This window comes from Aythya ferina (assembly GCF_964211825.1).
Source record: "Aythya ferina genome assembly, chromosome: 3".
Taxonomy (NCBI): Eukaryota; Metazoa; Chordata; class Aves; order Anseriformes; family Anatidae; genus Aythya; species Aythya ferina.
The window spans coordinates 31,989,143-32,005,065 of NC_140298.1; the positions used below are offsets into that span (position 1 = coordinate 31,989,143).

At 38.0% G+C, this 15,923-nt stretch overlaps 1 protein-coding gene across 3 annotated transcripts in view; it reads right to left on the bottom strand.

Annotated features, from left to right (window-relative positions):
* The window catches only part of RMDN2 (regulator of microtubule dynamics 2), a 50,786-nt gene that overhangs the window by 15,997 nt on the left and 18,866 nt on the right, over positions 1-15,923 (bottom strand). For all 3 annotated transcript variants that reach the window (XM_084512691.1, XM_084512690.1, XM_084512692.1), the window contains 3 exons: positions 11,327-11,402; positions 9,617-9,694; positions 1,430-1,528 (listed from right to left, as the gene is read on the bottom strand). In XM_084512691.1, the coding sequence (XP_084368817.1) occupies positions 1,430-1,528; positions 9,617-9,694; positions 11,327-11,402 (253 nt within the window). The remainder of the gene's footprint in view (positions 1-1,429; positions 1,529-9,616; positions 9,695-11,326; positions 11,403-15,923) is intronic.

Consider the following 15,923-nt stretch of genomic DNA (forward strand, 5'->3'; position numbering starts at 1 on the left):
TACTGGAACATTCTATAGAACATTATTGGATTCATCCATTTACACAATAGGCTAAAAGACACTGCTGTCACTAGATTATTAATAATTATTTCCTCATCACAGAAATTAACATGCAACCAATCATTCACATGTTGAATAACTGATGCTGAACTGCATTCATCAATGTTTTAATTATTTTTCTGCACAGATCCGTATCTTCTAGCTCTAGCTCTTCACCCTTCTTTTTACATTAATATCTTCTGAAAAATTCAGGTAGTTTGAAAAGCTCAGGATCATCTTCCTTTTAAAACAAATCAAGGATGTAAAACCTTGATTGATGAGTACAAATATTATCAATTATCTAACTAACCAAGAAGCAGCTTTAAATCAGCAAATAGCTTTGGGGAGAGAAAAATTATATCAGTGAAACTTACTGTAGCTGCAATTCTTGAACCAAAAAAAATGCTGCTTTCACTCACTGTGTAATACCACACAATTGTCTTTTCGAAGGTAATTCAATTTCTGTTGCAGAAGTTGACTTAAAACCACAGCCATTCTGCAGTCCTCCATGAAATACCCTGAAGCTAAAGTATATATTTCAAATTATTTCTACCATCTTTGGATTTTGACCTTACAGATAAAATCTCTACACTGGGAAGATGGCAATGTATTGTATTCTCCAAAATTCAGAAAATCGTGCCATCTTTAAATAGACACAGAAAGAACATAGAAAATAAACAGTTTTCATAGTGAGGAAAAACATGTTTGTCCTTGGAGAAACTGACTGAAGGTAATTGTAATGATGGAAGTTTATGCTTTCAGTTCAGTAAAGTAAAAAAATTCTATGTAGCAGGCCCAGAGTATGAGAAATGACTCATATGAAAGACACTGAAAGGCAGCTTCATTTTAGGCACATAGTGTTGTCTTACAACTGTGCACTCAAATAGAACAAGGACTTTTGTGACATTCTTTTCTACTTCACTGTAAAGGTCTTTCCTCTGTGTCATTTCAACCCCACAAACAAGAAAGGCTTCTACTGAAATTCAAAGAAGAGCTCTAGATCAGAAAAGCCTAAGTGTCACAATGCCAAAGTTTTCTTTGCCTATGTTAACACTGTTGCAAAAGTGGACAAATGAGTAGTTATCACTAACTCGTTTCAATGGCTTATGTAACTAAACCATATCTATTTTGCATTAAATTCAGTAACTATTAACATAGCAAGTCATTGAAGATTTCTGTAAAACTAAAGGAAGAGAAATGCTAGCCACTCATCTCCAAACTATTTTTAAAATAGAGAAGAAGAAAATATTTTATTATAGAGCTCTGTGGTGTTTAGGAGAACCCTTGATTTATAGCCACAGAACATAATCTGTTGAGCAGACATCTTGACAACAGTCACACACAGCAGCTGGTAAACAGTCACACAGGAAAACCCTTGGCTAGGACCTACCTTCAGAAAATTCTGCAGTGCTTCTTCTACTGTTGAAGTTGGTGGAGTCCCAAAGAGAGCAGCAGCTACTTTCTTTTCAAGCCAAGACAACTGAGCTACCTATAATAAAAATGCAAAAGCATAAATCAAAAGCCCTTAGGATTGCTTCCCAGCTTTGGAGTGAATACTGTCCTGTGCTGCTGTACTACTTATACAACTTATTTTGCAAACAAGCTTGTAAAGGAATGCTTTATGCTGTTGATTTGCCAACTCAAAGCATAGCCTTTTGGATATTAGATTCCATTAACTCAGAAATGTACACTTTAAGAAATACAAAACATCAACATCGCTGATATGAGAGTATTCCAATGTATGAATTTTAAAGTACAGTTTAGGTATCACAAGACCATGCTATTTTTCTAAGGCTAGAAAACTGTTAAGGTTTTCATGGCAGACACCTTAGCGTGGTAGTCCACGTAGACTGCTCTTCAACATTATGAAAAGTTGCTGCTGCAGTCAAAACGTCAGTGCTTTTGGCCCTCGTAAAACAAATTCACTTACTATGCAGAAGCTGGTCATAATCACTGTAAAGAAAGAGGTTTCATTTTTTCCTAACAAATAACATTTGCCAAAGGCTTCGTCTCTTTTCAGGAAGACCGGCTGCTATGAAAGGGACTTGAAGGCACTGTCACATTGCCACATAACGTACATGACTTCTTCCCTTACATATATTGACAGCTGACAGAAATTGCTCTGTTATTGCCACAGAATGCTTGGCTCCATCCCCTAACACAGCAGAACACACCTCACGTCTCTAATGAAGGACAGAGCCAGGAAGGAATGCAGTGCAAGACTGGAGCCTGTTGAAAAGGAGAAGCCACACTCATTTGGCCACATCTACTACATCTGTAAAGAAAACTCAGAACTTGATTCCTTCATGTCAGGATTTATTTGAACCACGGCACTGATGGCTCCCGTCACCAAGTATGTCTGAGTTAAAAAATAGTAAAAACATGAAGGTGTTGTGTTTTACCAGCAACTTCCAGCATGATCTGTGCAACACAGAGAAGGGAGACATGCAGTCCAAGAGAGAGAGCCTCTCACTGGAGAGACAAGAAGTGAAATAAGAGTCATGACATCTACAGACATCTCTGTTTCAGAGGCAGAAGTGATTCAAATAACACGGTTGAGCGTTGAGCTCATGTCTGTCCTACCGCTGTTAAAACCAAAATGGTTTTGGATAGCTTTGGACTATTCCCGCCTCATTCTCTGGCTTCCCAGTCTCTCTTTAGGGCTGTTGCTGCTTCCCCCTACCCTCTTGTGCTGAACTCAGCAATAATCTATTAGGTTACAGTTAATTATGGTAAACTATCAGAATCCATTGGCACCGTAACACAAAGCTATCCACAGCCATCAGCCAGAACACTTCTCTTTTGAACAGGCATCAATCTCTACACATTTTCTTGTTGCAAACTGCCCTAAAATACCATTGCAAAGAGTACAAATACAGGCCAGCAAGCAACAGAAAAATGTACAGGACCAGGTTTTCTTGCTGGCCTCAATGACTCAAGCTACATAAGAGCAACTCTGCTTGGAGACAGAGGGCATCCTGGCCAAGTTTTGCTGGTTGTTTGCTAGGGTTCAACACCTTACCCGTTAAATGTCATCAATAAGTCTTTCACGCAAAACCATTAAAAATGATCTTCCAGAGAGAGTAATAAAAAGCGTTCTTCATTCTCTCTCTCATCTCCCACTCTTGAAGCATCTTCTAAGAGAATGAAGTTTATTTATTTATTTTTGAAAAGCTCTCTGGTAATATTCAAGTTCTCGTTCATAGAAAGAACGAGATGTTTCCCCTGTCCTGCACTGCTTTAACACTGTTATAAACTGCAGCATCCTGGTTAAAACTTCAAATTGGAGGTATGCATACAGCTCCCTCCCACACTTCACTTTCCTAGCTGCTCCCTAGTTTCTAAGACATATGCTGTGAAAGATGTCAAAAGGATTCATGCAAACGTATTGTTCTCTTCTGCTGCAGCGTTCTTTATTCTCTTCAAAGAGGAAGGGGGTTTCTTTATTTCTAGGTCCATCTCATCATAGAGTAAGCTTATAGGAGAATGATAAGAAGGAAATAATATGGGTAATCCATAGGTTTATGCTGTTCTCTGCAAGACCACCCAGCACCCCAAGGGTACACATACAGTGCACAGATACAATTACCACACACGTGTCTGCTGGTCTGCAATGAGGGAACAAAACTGCAGTTTTTCCATGTAGAGTTATAATTACCTATTGAAAACACAAGTCCTTCCTGGCAGTTGTTTTATTTTCTTGCAAGATTTAATCAGAACTGATTTACTGAGGTTTTAGGCCTTATTTTGTCTGGCTTGGGTGCTGCTTTGCACTATTCAAACTTTTTAAAAGAAAATACACTTGGCCACTTTTATATTACAAACCCAACCAATCTAAAGCAATGCTTAAAAACAGAACACCAGAACACGTATGGACAATAGCAATTTATCTTCAACGCACAGTGGATTCAATCCCATACTTTATGACTATGACACGGATAGCCTGATGGTGCTGTAATGCTTCCAGTTTGTATTCCATACTTAAAGTATTCCAAGTTGTAATCCACTGGCTTGATGAACTCATTGCAGCTAATTATCGCCATCTGTAAATGGAGTGCCCACTTTGTACTGCTTGTCCAGGTTCCTTGCACAGTCCACAGGGACAGCAGCATTTCTAGTGGGCCACTGCTCTTATTTCACCTATGACAGTCCTGGATGAACACTCTTCTCTTTCCCTTCTTTCTTCCCCTTAACTACAAAAGGAGCACAGACAGTTGTACCTCTGGCTAAAGACAAGTGAGATGAATCCCATCACAACAGCCTCCCCACACCTCTCCTGCATTAGCCTGCACAACTGAGGTGGGAATAGAGCTGTTTTATGCAAGACACAAAATCGTGTCCTGGAGCAATAATGATGAACAGGAAATGATACCCTGCCCCTAAACACACAAAAGCACTGTTTTTAATTTGAAATAACTTTATTACAGTAAATCTTTTATGCCATGTTCAGTGAAATGGAAACGTTATTCCTAGCACACCAACTAACCGTATTAAGTGCTCTCTGCGTGTGAACAAGCCCAGGCAGCAGAAACCATGGTGTCGCATGCTCCAGTGTAGTGAAAATTTAACTTTTACATTCAAGGTTACCTCAAACAGTGCAAAGCATATCGGAAGGTCCATAGAAAATAAAGTACGAAGAGACTGTTTGGGGTGAGACTGTAACTGTCATCAGCTTGAGCTTCACTTAATGTGTGTCCAGGAGCAGTACAGCACAGCAGAAAGTAATAAGAAAACAGCTAATGCAGCAAGTAATTACTACTATAACTCAAGAAAAACAATATAGAAGGAAGACTGTCCTTGCCCCACAGATGATTTCCAAACCTTAAGTGAGCTCTGTTTTTTTTTTCAGGTTCCCCAAGCATTTTTTCAGGTTTCCTGATGCAAGTCCCTCCCAGCAGCCTGAAAACCCACAAAAGCACTGCAAGAACACTGTTTCCAAAGATCTCCTTTGAATGTACTGGGTCACTCTGAACAGGAACACTGCTCCCCAGCTGCCATACTGAGGACAGCTAATCTCACTAGCTATAGAAGAGGTAAAAAACAAGGACCTGAGAGACCATCAGCCAACTCCTGAACTTCCCTAGAGTTGCAGCAGTGTGGGTCACCACAACAGCCTGGCTGCTGGCAAGGAGGGGAGGCCACTCTTCAGTGTCCCAAAGCTAATGACATATCTGGCTCGAAAGACCTCTTCTCATGATCTGTCAAAAGAGCAAGTTCTCATCATCTTATCCTACCCAAATTTCTATTAAGACCAGAAAGAAGAAAGTCACCCACAGAGTTAAACTGCAGCTGACTGCAATACTCTCCCAACCAGACCACTCTTCCCAGCAAAGATTAAGGCAGAAAATGTGGTTCTCTCCTAAATACTGGGAAAAGAGATACCCTAACATGCATTTCTCCTCCATAGGCATCAACAAAATTCACGTCGACTAGATCATGTAGTGACTGGAGACCGTTTTCAGTTTTGTCTCCCATTTGGTTTTGATGAAATGCAAACCCTGCCCATTCACAGCTTATTGAACTCCAGGATGTTAGCACCAAGGAAACTAAGCCATCTGGACTGAAAATTCAGCCAGGAGGGACCTGCACCCCTAAAAGATATCCTCCTCCAACATTTCCTTGCTAATAGCTCTCTGGTGACACATAACACAATTGTCTTCCATAAAGGAGAATGATTTCATTGATCCAGCTTCAATAAAATATTAATGGTACCTACTTCATTATCCCCAGAGTATTATTGTTATCATTTTTTAATTACAATATATTAAATGTGAAATTACTTAATACAATTTTACAACGTTGTGACTTCTGGAAGAGATTAAATAACTAGAGAGCAGTTTTTAAACACTGGCTTCCAACATAAATATTCTCTTTCTTGCCAGCTGACGAACCTACACTCTGCATGGGCATTTAGCCATTTATCCAACTTGAATTCCCTGGGCTTTTCACTTTCCAGTAAGGGAAGCAAACTTAGAGAGCACACAGACAAAGGAACTGGGTCAATTTGTTCCCCGATGTAACCCAAATAGATTAAATTGGGATACACCAGAGATGAACTCAACACATGGCATGTAACCTACAAAACTAAAATTCCAAGAAATCTAATTTTTAACACCCCACTAATATTTGCCAGAGGCTCTGCTCCAGTTTCACAATTATACGCTAGCCATCTCATGTCACTCCTATAATGGCAAGTAGCCATTAGTCTTAACTAGATATGGACTCAGTTTTTTAAAAGCTACTCTAAACACTAAAGCAATAAACAAAAACAAACACTAAATTTTTAAGGATTATCAGACAATTGCTTGCAAAATTCTAAAGAAAGAAATAATTACTCTACACTATGCACCATAGATCTTTTCACTTCTAATAAATATTTCTTGCTGATCTCTTAACAACAAAAAGCTGCAACTTAAAAGGGTTAAAACACTACTTATTTTAAGTCACATGCATCTATGCAAGCATATACTTAGACCATGCAATGTTCCCTAAAAGATAGTGGTCAGCAAAGCTTGGTTATGTCATGGAAGGCTGAGGAGAAGGAGTTTAGTTTACCATCATTAAAGACATTTTAGATAAAAAATATTTTGAGGCAGTTGTTTTTCCTTGCAATACTAGTATCTCTTATGCACACTAAATACTGGTTCAGTTTTCTTAACAGATATTTCAAAGTATTTTAATAACAATTATATGGTATTTAACTTTTCCTACACGTTATCACTGAAGATAAACTGGAAAAAAAAAACAACAACACACCATCATTTAGAAGTGTGCATTAGCTCTAAAAAAAGGAATACTTCAGTAACACTTGGTAGGGCTCCATAGTTGCCTACTACTGTGGTGTTCTATTATATTTGCTCAATGCATAAATAGTTGCTATTTTTTCCCTTTGTCATAACAAAATAAAAACCATGCTCTATATGGGAGCTACACATGCCTTCTTGAATACACAGCAGCTCTTCCAGACAATACTTTGCCCATTATGACATCTATAAAGTGATCTTTCATAAATCTTGCCTACCTGATCTCGATAGCAGAATTAATTCTCTAACAAAGCAGTGATGATATTCCTATCAAACCAGCATCTACCTCTTTCATACAGCTCTGCTGGTTTTATAATGGTAAAAGAAATCAGAACCAGAAAAAAAAAGATTTTTAGACAATGTGGCACATGAAAGTCACTAGCTCTGCATCAGCCCATTCAGTGCTGCAAGGCAGTGGCAATCCAGCTCCTTGTTCTGCTGGAAGGTGCTGTGTCACTTTGCACCAGCTTCAGCTCTGGCCCAGCAAGAGCAGCCACTGTGTAAGAAATGTGACATTGCCACGCCACTGCTCTTCACAAAGGGCTGTGTTGCAATGAGAAAGTTAGGCAAGGCCAAATTCTAGCAAAACTAACACAAATCAAATAAGCAACACTTATGGAAGAGCAAATGTTAAGGCAAATCTTAGCTTGGCCCAAAAGTGAGCTAAAGCTTCAAGTACAAACTAACCTTTTTTCCTCGGTCAGCCCTTTTTTCCCTTTGTTTTCCTTGCAGTGGGCAACACCGCCTTCCCAGCCTCAACCTCTGCTAGACTAAACAGAAAAAAACACCGGGTCTAAGAAGAGCATAATCACTCCATCTACAGGTAGCATTACAAAGGAAGTGTAATACACATTCTTTAAACACCCTATCATACTTCCCACCCCGAGGAAGTATTTAGAACCAATGCCACAGCTAACAGCCTAATTGAGGGATAATTACCATGGTATGAAACAACACAGTCTGCAGAAAAAGATCACAAGATCTGCTGCATCTTCCACAAGGTCCTAGACTACCTATACTACGTGCATGACCAAAACCTCTATTGGTGGATCAGCACAGAAACTCACTCAGTCTGCTAAAACTAATGGGAATATCATGAACTTCAAAAGGCTAGGATTAAGACCTAACTTCCGTACTCAAGCAAGGTTTCTAAAAGCCCGAACAAATGTCCTGAATAATCACCTCATCCTGCTACTGAAAGTGTACAAGTGACAAAACAGCTGACCACCCTAGAAGTTAAAATAAAATGTTAGTCCAGTACTTGCGTTTATCTGTACTACGCAAGTCTGCGCTTAGCTCTTCAGGCTACTATTTTGTCAAGGCCAGCAAGAGAGTCACAGAATGCAAGAACTGAAAATAAGAAAATACAAAAAAAAAATAAAAATAAATCTCAAGTATCTCAGTGGCTACATCTGTTTTTCAGTGGCTACATCATACGAAGTTTCACTTAATACAATGCAAGTCAGGTCACCCCCTAAGGCAAATCCTAATCTGTTGCTATATTATTCACCAAGGAAGTTCTGCATAGATGCTGTAAGTGTGGAACATGAATTCATAATGGTACTGTGCAACAAACCACATGTAGTCAGTCAGTAAGTGGTGACTGTCACTAACATGAAATACGATTAAAAGATAGCACAGCATTAACAAAATGAGGTATGCTGAGATTACATGTAAAGCTTCCAAATGCAATAGCTCCAGTGTTAAATAAGCCATGAGAAACATCTGGGAGTGTTTGACAGAAATGGAAGCTGCAGTCAGTTGTTGGACATCATATGAAAGTGCTTAAGGAATCACTGGTGAGAGAGATGCTCTTCAAAAGGCAGGACAGCATGCATGATATAGGACAATCTTTGGCAACTCACTTTTGCATTGCTTATGCTGACATTGAAGAACACACTGCGATGAAAAGCAAAATAAGCTCTTTGAAAAAGTTGGTGTCATTCTTCATTTGGATCCACTGAGAAAAAATGTAGTTGCTGAAAGCTTTTTGAAAGTTATATATATGATCTGAAAGAACTGCTGAAAGATTACCTGGCATCAAGGCTTGTTGCAGATAAAGACAAACAAAGTCAGAGGCTGCAACATTCTAAATAACACGGCAACTCCTTCTTTCCAGTTTGCAGGCACTTCGTAATGACTAGCACTGGAAGTAGCTGGAGGAAAAAGGCAGGGCTGGAATTCACTGTATATCAGCCTTTACTACTCTGAGAAGCCTCCCAATGATCTTTTACAGCCTAGACTACGCAAGAACATTTTCTTTGGACAAGAGATTCTTCGTAGCATAAAAGATGAAGTGATAAGGATAGTCATATGAGCCATCAAAGATGTGGGCTTCAGAATAGAGCAACTCTCATATGCACAAAGCATCTTTTTTGCTAAAAAACAAACAAACAACTGCTAAACTGGCAAACCAATCTATTTTTTTTTATATGAGTACTTATCACGACGTCAATAATAAAATATTTAAAAGCTCTTGCTGAGTTGGCATAACAAAACTTGTATTTCTTGCAAAACTTCGTTGAACGACAGATTTTCTCTCTTTATCTTTGTTGAGACATTCTCTTGAAATTTACCAAGCCTGTATGGTAGTCTACTAACATCACACACGTGGAAGTTGATTCAGGAAATGTATATGCACTGCTTCATTTAGCTCCAAACATCTACTTCAATAAACACCTACTTTGTGTTAAGTCCCATTACTTCATTTCAAATGTATTATATTTTTTCTGTATATTCAATATGTAAGATACAAAAAAATTAAGAAAACTTACTGAATAGCACCATCTTCCATTTAGGTAATATAAAAAAGGATCTTGAGGTTTAAGTTCAATTGCTTTGTCTAGGTGCTCCTATTAAAAAGAAAATCAGTGTCACTTTAGATGTTTGCTTGGCAAGTGTGTTTACATTCTAAGAGATTTGCTGCAAATCATATACAAATTCGGAACTTTTCTTTTGCTGCAATTATTTTCTAACATCCTAAATACATTTTAACTAGCAAACCATTTCCTTATTGAGGAAAACCACAAACAAAATTATTTAACAACTTTGCACGCAATGCAACAAGACCACAAACAAACTGCTCAAAACTTCAGTCAAAGAGCTCGAAAACTTTTGTCTGAAAAAGGCAACAACTTCAATTATATTCTTTTTATTTACAGTTAGTGTTAGGGAACTGTCACACACCAGACCAGTGAGAAAGCAACCACTGTCTTTGATAGTTCCTACATGCCAGCACCCATCATTGAAGTCTTTTCCACCCTATAATATTGCTGCTCCAATGAAATGGTACAGGAGACAACAAATTGTTATTATAACATAAAATTCAGGAAATAAAAGGGTTCTGCTGCAGTGAAACAATAATAGTTAGAAAACAACTAATATGGTGATTCTTCCAAAACCACTGTCATTATAGGTCATAAATATCTTTATTTCTCTCTTTAATTTACTAAGAAAGCTCTGACTGCTCAACCTGAGTTTAAAGAAAAAGAAATACATTATTTCACCCCTAAGTACTATTTGTCTCAAAATAAATCTCTCTTCTAAGGCTTCATTTCTTTCAGATCTCTCTTCTTTTCTGACTAAGCCAGTCACTAAAATATCCGAGTTATACAGATGTAAGAGCCTATTATTCTATCATTTTGTCCACAAACTGATCACATAGAAGCTATGTTTTCATGCTCTTGTTTTCCTCAAAGCATTAGCATTGCCAAATGATTCACTTGGATTTTAGAAATTACTTCTGAAGAGGTAAACCTCACTGAAAAGGCAACTAACACCGTGGTTTCTTTTTAAACCCCATCCTTAAACAACTGCAGCACTCCTCTGGTTGCATTTTTGTCATTTTCTCTTTCTTACCTAGCTAGTTGCAGCAGTTGAGGCTTAGCTAACTCAGCACAGCCTGGATGTAGTTAATGTAACACTCCAAGCCCTACCACGGGCTGGATGTGATGGGGACCTGTCGCACATCTGCTGCCTCTCACTGATACCCAGAATCGGGGGACGCTGGCTTGGAGGGCAGTGGGTGCAAACAGCCAGAGCAATACTGAGGACAAGAGGTAGGGAGCACATGCAACAAAAGCTGCTAACTAGAATACACAGTTACCTCTGAAAGGACAGTGTTAAAACAAACATAACTTATTAAAGGAGGCATGAAGCATGATTGCAGGACTATGTTAGTTCATCACTTAACAATTTGTATGTTCTGATTTTCTGAACAGAATTGTTTCTCCGTTTTCCTCATCCCTTTCACTACAAACTATAACAGAAATCTTGATGTTCCTCCCAGAATCCTACATATTTTTTTTATTTTTTGAAAGCATATAATCTGTTTGCATACGTAAAAATAACTTCACTTTAACATCGACACCAAAATAAACCTGTGAGGCTGAATTACCATGTTGGAAAAATTTCTTTGACACTATATAAGGAAATAAGTTAAAGGAATAGCTTAAACAAAGCACCAAAAGCCTACAAAAACATACCTTAAAGAGATAACCATTCCTGATTTTGTTTTGTACACTTTCAAACTGAGACATATAGCCACACATAATTGCAAACCTGAGAGGGGAAAAGAAAAACACACACACATACTTTTTGTGATTTAAATAAACCTTTGAATCAAATTACAAAATATTTCAATACCTAGTTCACAGATTAACGACTGTTTTTCTTCCACCTTGACAGCTGGATAGAAGTTTGGCATGAACTGTACATATTCAGGAGCAGACAACAAAACAATACAAAACAAATAATGGAAACGAGAAGCTTAAATGACACTGTCAATGAAGTGAAAAAACAGGGATTTTTCCTCCAATATTTCCACACAGCACCAGCATTGACAAAAGCTTAACTGGACACACCATGCTCCAGACTGTGACACTCTGGGAACGCGAACACCATCAGCCACGGTACCTCACCCAGGAGGGCAAATCCTTGAGGCGGGCTCAGCAGCAAGCCACACAAGCCTCAAAAATCATACAGTCATCTTCTACCCTTCTCAAGCTTCTCTGTGCCTTTCTGAGCCTCTAGCATTCTTTTAATATTGTTAAAACTATTTAAAAAGCATACAATACGTTTTGCTCTTAGAAAGTCCCGTCTGCCATTACTAGCTGTATATTGCTAAGGTTGTTTTTTTGTTTGTTTGTTTTGTTTTAATTTCCAAAGTTGTGTACTGTGACCAGAGATAAAAGAAATGTAAGGTTATTTCTGTTAAAAAATGGTCTAATTGTTAAGCAGATAAAACTGAAAATATTTTCAGAGATGCCTCTGTGTAGAAAGTTATTTAATAAGCAACACTGTTGACTTGTTGATGCTTCATTTCAACTTTTATTGCTTTGTCCTTATTACTTCAATAACTACAGAAGCTCCTGATCATAAGGCAGCTCTCCCATGTATGTCAGTCCCACATTTCTTGGGCCTATTTTCATTGCTGTTAAGATAATTTTAGATTTCTGTACAACACTAAAAGAACCACCTAAGATATATTTAAGTAGTATAAACCAATACAGATGTTTTCTTTTTTCAGAATTTTACTTTTGTATTAAAAATTTCGCAATGTAATATTGAATTAAAACAAAGAATAATCTTAAAAAAGGGAAAAAGAGTTGAAGTACAAAGAAAAACAGGAGAGTTGTGCAAGAAGCTTGTTAAGTTAATGATGCTAACAGAGCCGCAATCCATACGGTGCACACAGTTTTTAAGCATTACTAAACCTCAGCTTTCTTGAATTTCTTTATATAATGTAATTATTCAAGCTCCAATGAATTTTAATTAAAATATCACCGTTATCACAACTAAATAAATAATTGCTTTGCTTACAGTCATACCTAATGGTTTTAATTTAGGAATACCCACACTATAGGTTATTGCATTTTTAGTCTTCAAGCGTTTCCAGGTAAGGCATGAAAGTCAGAATAATGAGTAGTTGAATTTGTAAGAGCTCTGAACAGCCTGCCAAACACTGCTGAGCAGGATGTAAGTTGTGACCAGCAAGCACAGAACAAAATCCAGCACATGGCAGCACTACTTCTGACAGTTAAATCTGCATGGGGAGCGTATTTCCTATGGGAAAGAGCTGGGAGGGAGAGAAAAAGCAAGGGGGGGGGTCAGGAAAGTTCAGGTATTTAGAAAGAGGGGGAAGGCACGGAAACCTTTATTAGGCTTCAGTAACTCAGGCAACGTTTCCCCTATTCCCTTTACTCATTAAGTGCTAATCTGATAAACTCAGCATACCATAGCTAAACGGATTGCTGCTACAAAAGAAAACAATGAAAAGCGAACAAGCTAATCCAGCACCTTGCAGTATTTCCCTGTCTGTGCGTGACAAGAAAGAGGGCCTTAGTCTAAACCAGTTCAAAGAAAAACTTCTACTTACAGCTAAAATCGCCGGGGAGGGAAATCACAGTGAAATTTTCAATGAATGAAAAAATAAGCTGACCTACTAACTTGAAAGCTTTTTTTTTTTCCCCTCCAAGGAAAAAATGAGAACGTCTTTCTGTATTAACTTTCTTTTTGTCTCTATTTTACACTTTTGAACGGGGCTATACAAAAAAAGAAATTGGCATAAATCTGTTAATTTGATTTAAGATTTGACGGCATTTCAGACGCTCATTTCTGGGAGAGAAAGAAAAGATCTGTGGTTTTTTTTTTTTTTTTAATTATTATTATTATTTAATTTAGGTTTTAACTGGAAAGAATTCTTAGATGTTTGAAATGATTTTAAAGTTTTACAAAAGAAGCATAAGAAAGCAAACTTTATTCTCACTGATCCAGACAGGAGTATTAAGAAAACGATCAGCACAAACTCGGGAGGACCTAGCTAAATACGCTTCCATCCGTTTTTTTAATTCAATCCAGAAATCGTCTTGCCAGGTCCATGGCACAGCTCCTCGCAAGGCAGAGCAGCAGTGCTGCTGCTGCCCAGATCCTCACCCCGCAGCTGAGCGAGCTGCTGAGCTCCTCGGTCTTCTTCAGCGCCCTGCTCCATCTGGTGGCCACACGTGGAAACATCCAGCAACTGAAAGCCCTAGGGATTTTAGCTTTTTTTTTTTTTTTTTTTTTTTTAAAAAAAATCATTTTGTCCGCTATTATAAGAACTACAGGGAGAAAAATAAATAAAAATCACATAATAATGATTAAATAGCTTAAGAAATGAGTGAAATGTATCTTTTACAAGCAAGTTTTCCTGTTTTTTCCTCGCAACCGCTGCTTAGTTATGCTCTGTGAAAATCAGGATTAAAATACTACTATGCTGTCTTCTCAGAGAGAAATAAAAAGCTATGCAATGCTAGCACTGAAAAGAAGTGATCTAACTGCTAATGTTACCCCTGGATAATGTCAACAAATGGCCACAGAAATTCATCAAAATAAATGTAATGTAGATGGCCATGTAAGTTCATTAATACAGATAAAATATTTATATGCAGTTTAATCATTCACAATTAAAGCTCAATTATTATTATTTTTTCCCCAGATCAAGGGGAATTCATGTTATCCCTTCTGGTGTTCCAGAATTTCTATACATATTCCAACAAGATAAGACTGTGAGGGGCATACCTGCTGCAAAAAGAAGAGCAGCAGGTAGATCCAGCAAGTTTTTACATCAAGAATGCTCGCAAGCAACATGATTTTTAAAACCACAAATTCAGAGAGATGATACCAACAGCTAGGTTCTGGCAACCACAGTTTATCCATCCCATATGAGACGGATATACAGAAAAGATTTAAAGCCTCCAGTCAGAATTAAGCCACGTTAGGACACTCCAAATCCCATTTTACTACTTGGCCTTCAATCCCCTCGCACACATATTTCACAGACTGCAATGCAGCCAGACCCCAAAGCTTTCTTTTTAATCTGATGTCAACGAGATATCAATTCCTATTGAATTGTACGGAGATTTTTGCAACTTATTTCGCTGCTTACGACTCCTGTTGCATTACTCTTGGAGATCAGAGTTATTAATTCTTCAAGTTGTATCACTTTGCTACAATGATGCATCATTATAAAAGTATAGCTATTAAGATTCAAAGGAAAAATAAAACATCAGTTTGCTATCACCCCCCTCATGGGGGTGAGGGTACAGAAGTAGCGGCTAAGAATGTGAAAGACTGCCAATGGACAAAGTAAAATGTGCCAAGGTGCAAAGTGAAGTGTTCAGGATTTGGGTTGTTGGGTGTTGACTTTTTTATTTTTTATTTTTAGTTGGTTTTGTTTTTACAACTTGGAATGCATTCTACGTTGTAGAAATTGGCAGAAAAATAGTTTTCATATTAAAAAATTACCAGAGCACTGAAGCTGAGCTCCAGGAAAACATCACATGTAGCATACACTTGCATAGATGACACTTCCATGAAAACCATAGCCATATTTTGGTAGAAAACAAGAACAAAACAAAACATTAAAGTAAGGTCATTGAAGAATTCTGGCTTAATAAATTCTAACATAATAAATCAAAAGAAGAAAACATGCTGCTGCTAAGGGACATTCATAGAAGTTCATCAGTAGAAAACATATGCCATAGTTGCATTTCTGAGGCGGTAGAACCCACAACCAAATTGCGTTCCAAAAAGTTAAGATTTTATTTTTGTAACAGACATTAGTAGTCCTTAAAGCTGCAAATATGACCTTAAAAAAATTAGCCAGGTATAGTCCTGACAAATCTGGAAACATAGTGAAATGATAGCTTTCACAGATAGCAACACAACGACTGCCCTTGACAGAAAGGTAGTAAGGGACCACTTGGTTGCCAGTATTATTTTCCCTGTGACCATTCTGGCAAAAAAGCTTCTAGTAAATAGATGTTCTCACAATTCAAACCTACCTCCTTTGAACTTGCTGCATTGCTGTTTCAAGAACCTTGTCCCAGGGGACGCATCACAGCAGTACTATCTGAAGCCCTCTGTGAAGCGCTCCTGTCATGCAAGTGTCAACATCTGCTATCTCCCCTCCACAAAGAGGAAAATCCACACCACAAAAAATAAAAACATGAGTAGACAAAGAACTTGGGAGGAAGGACCAAAAACATCCTGAGGCACTGCAACATTTCTGAACAGAAACATTGCAGTGACTTGTTCTATGGA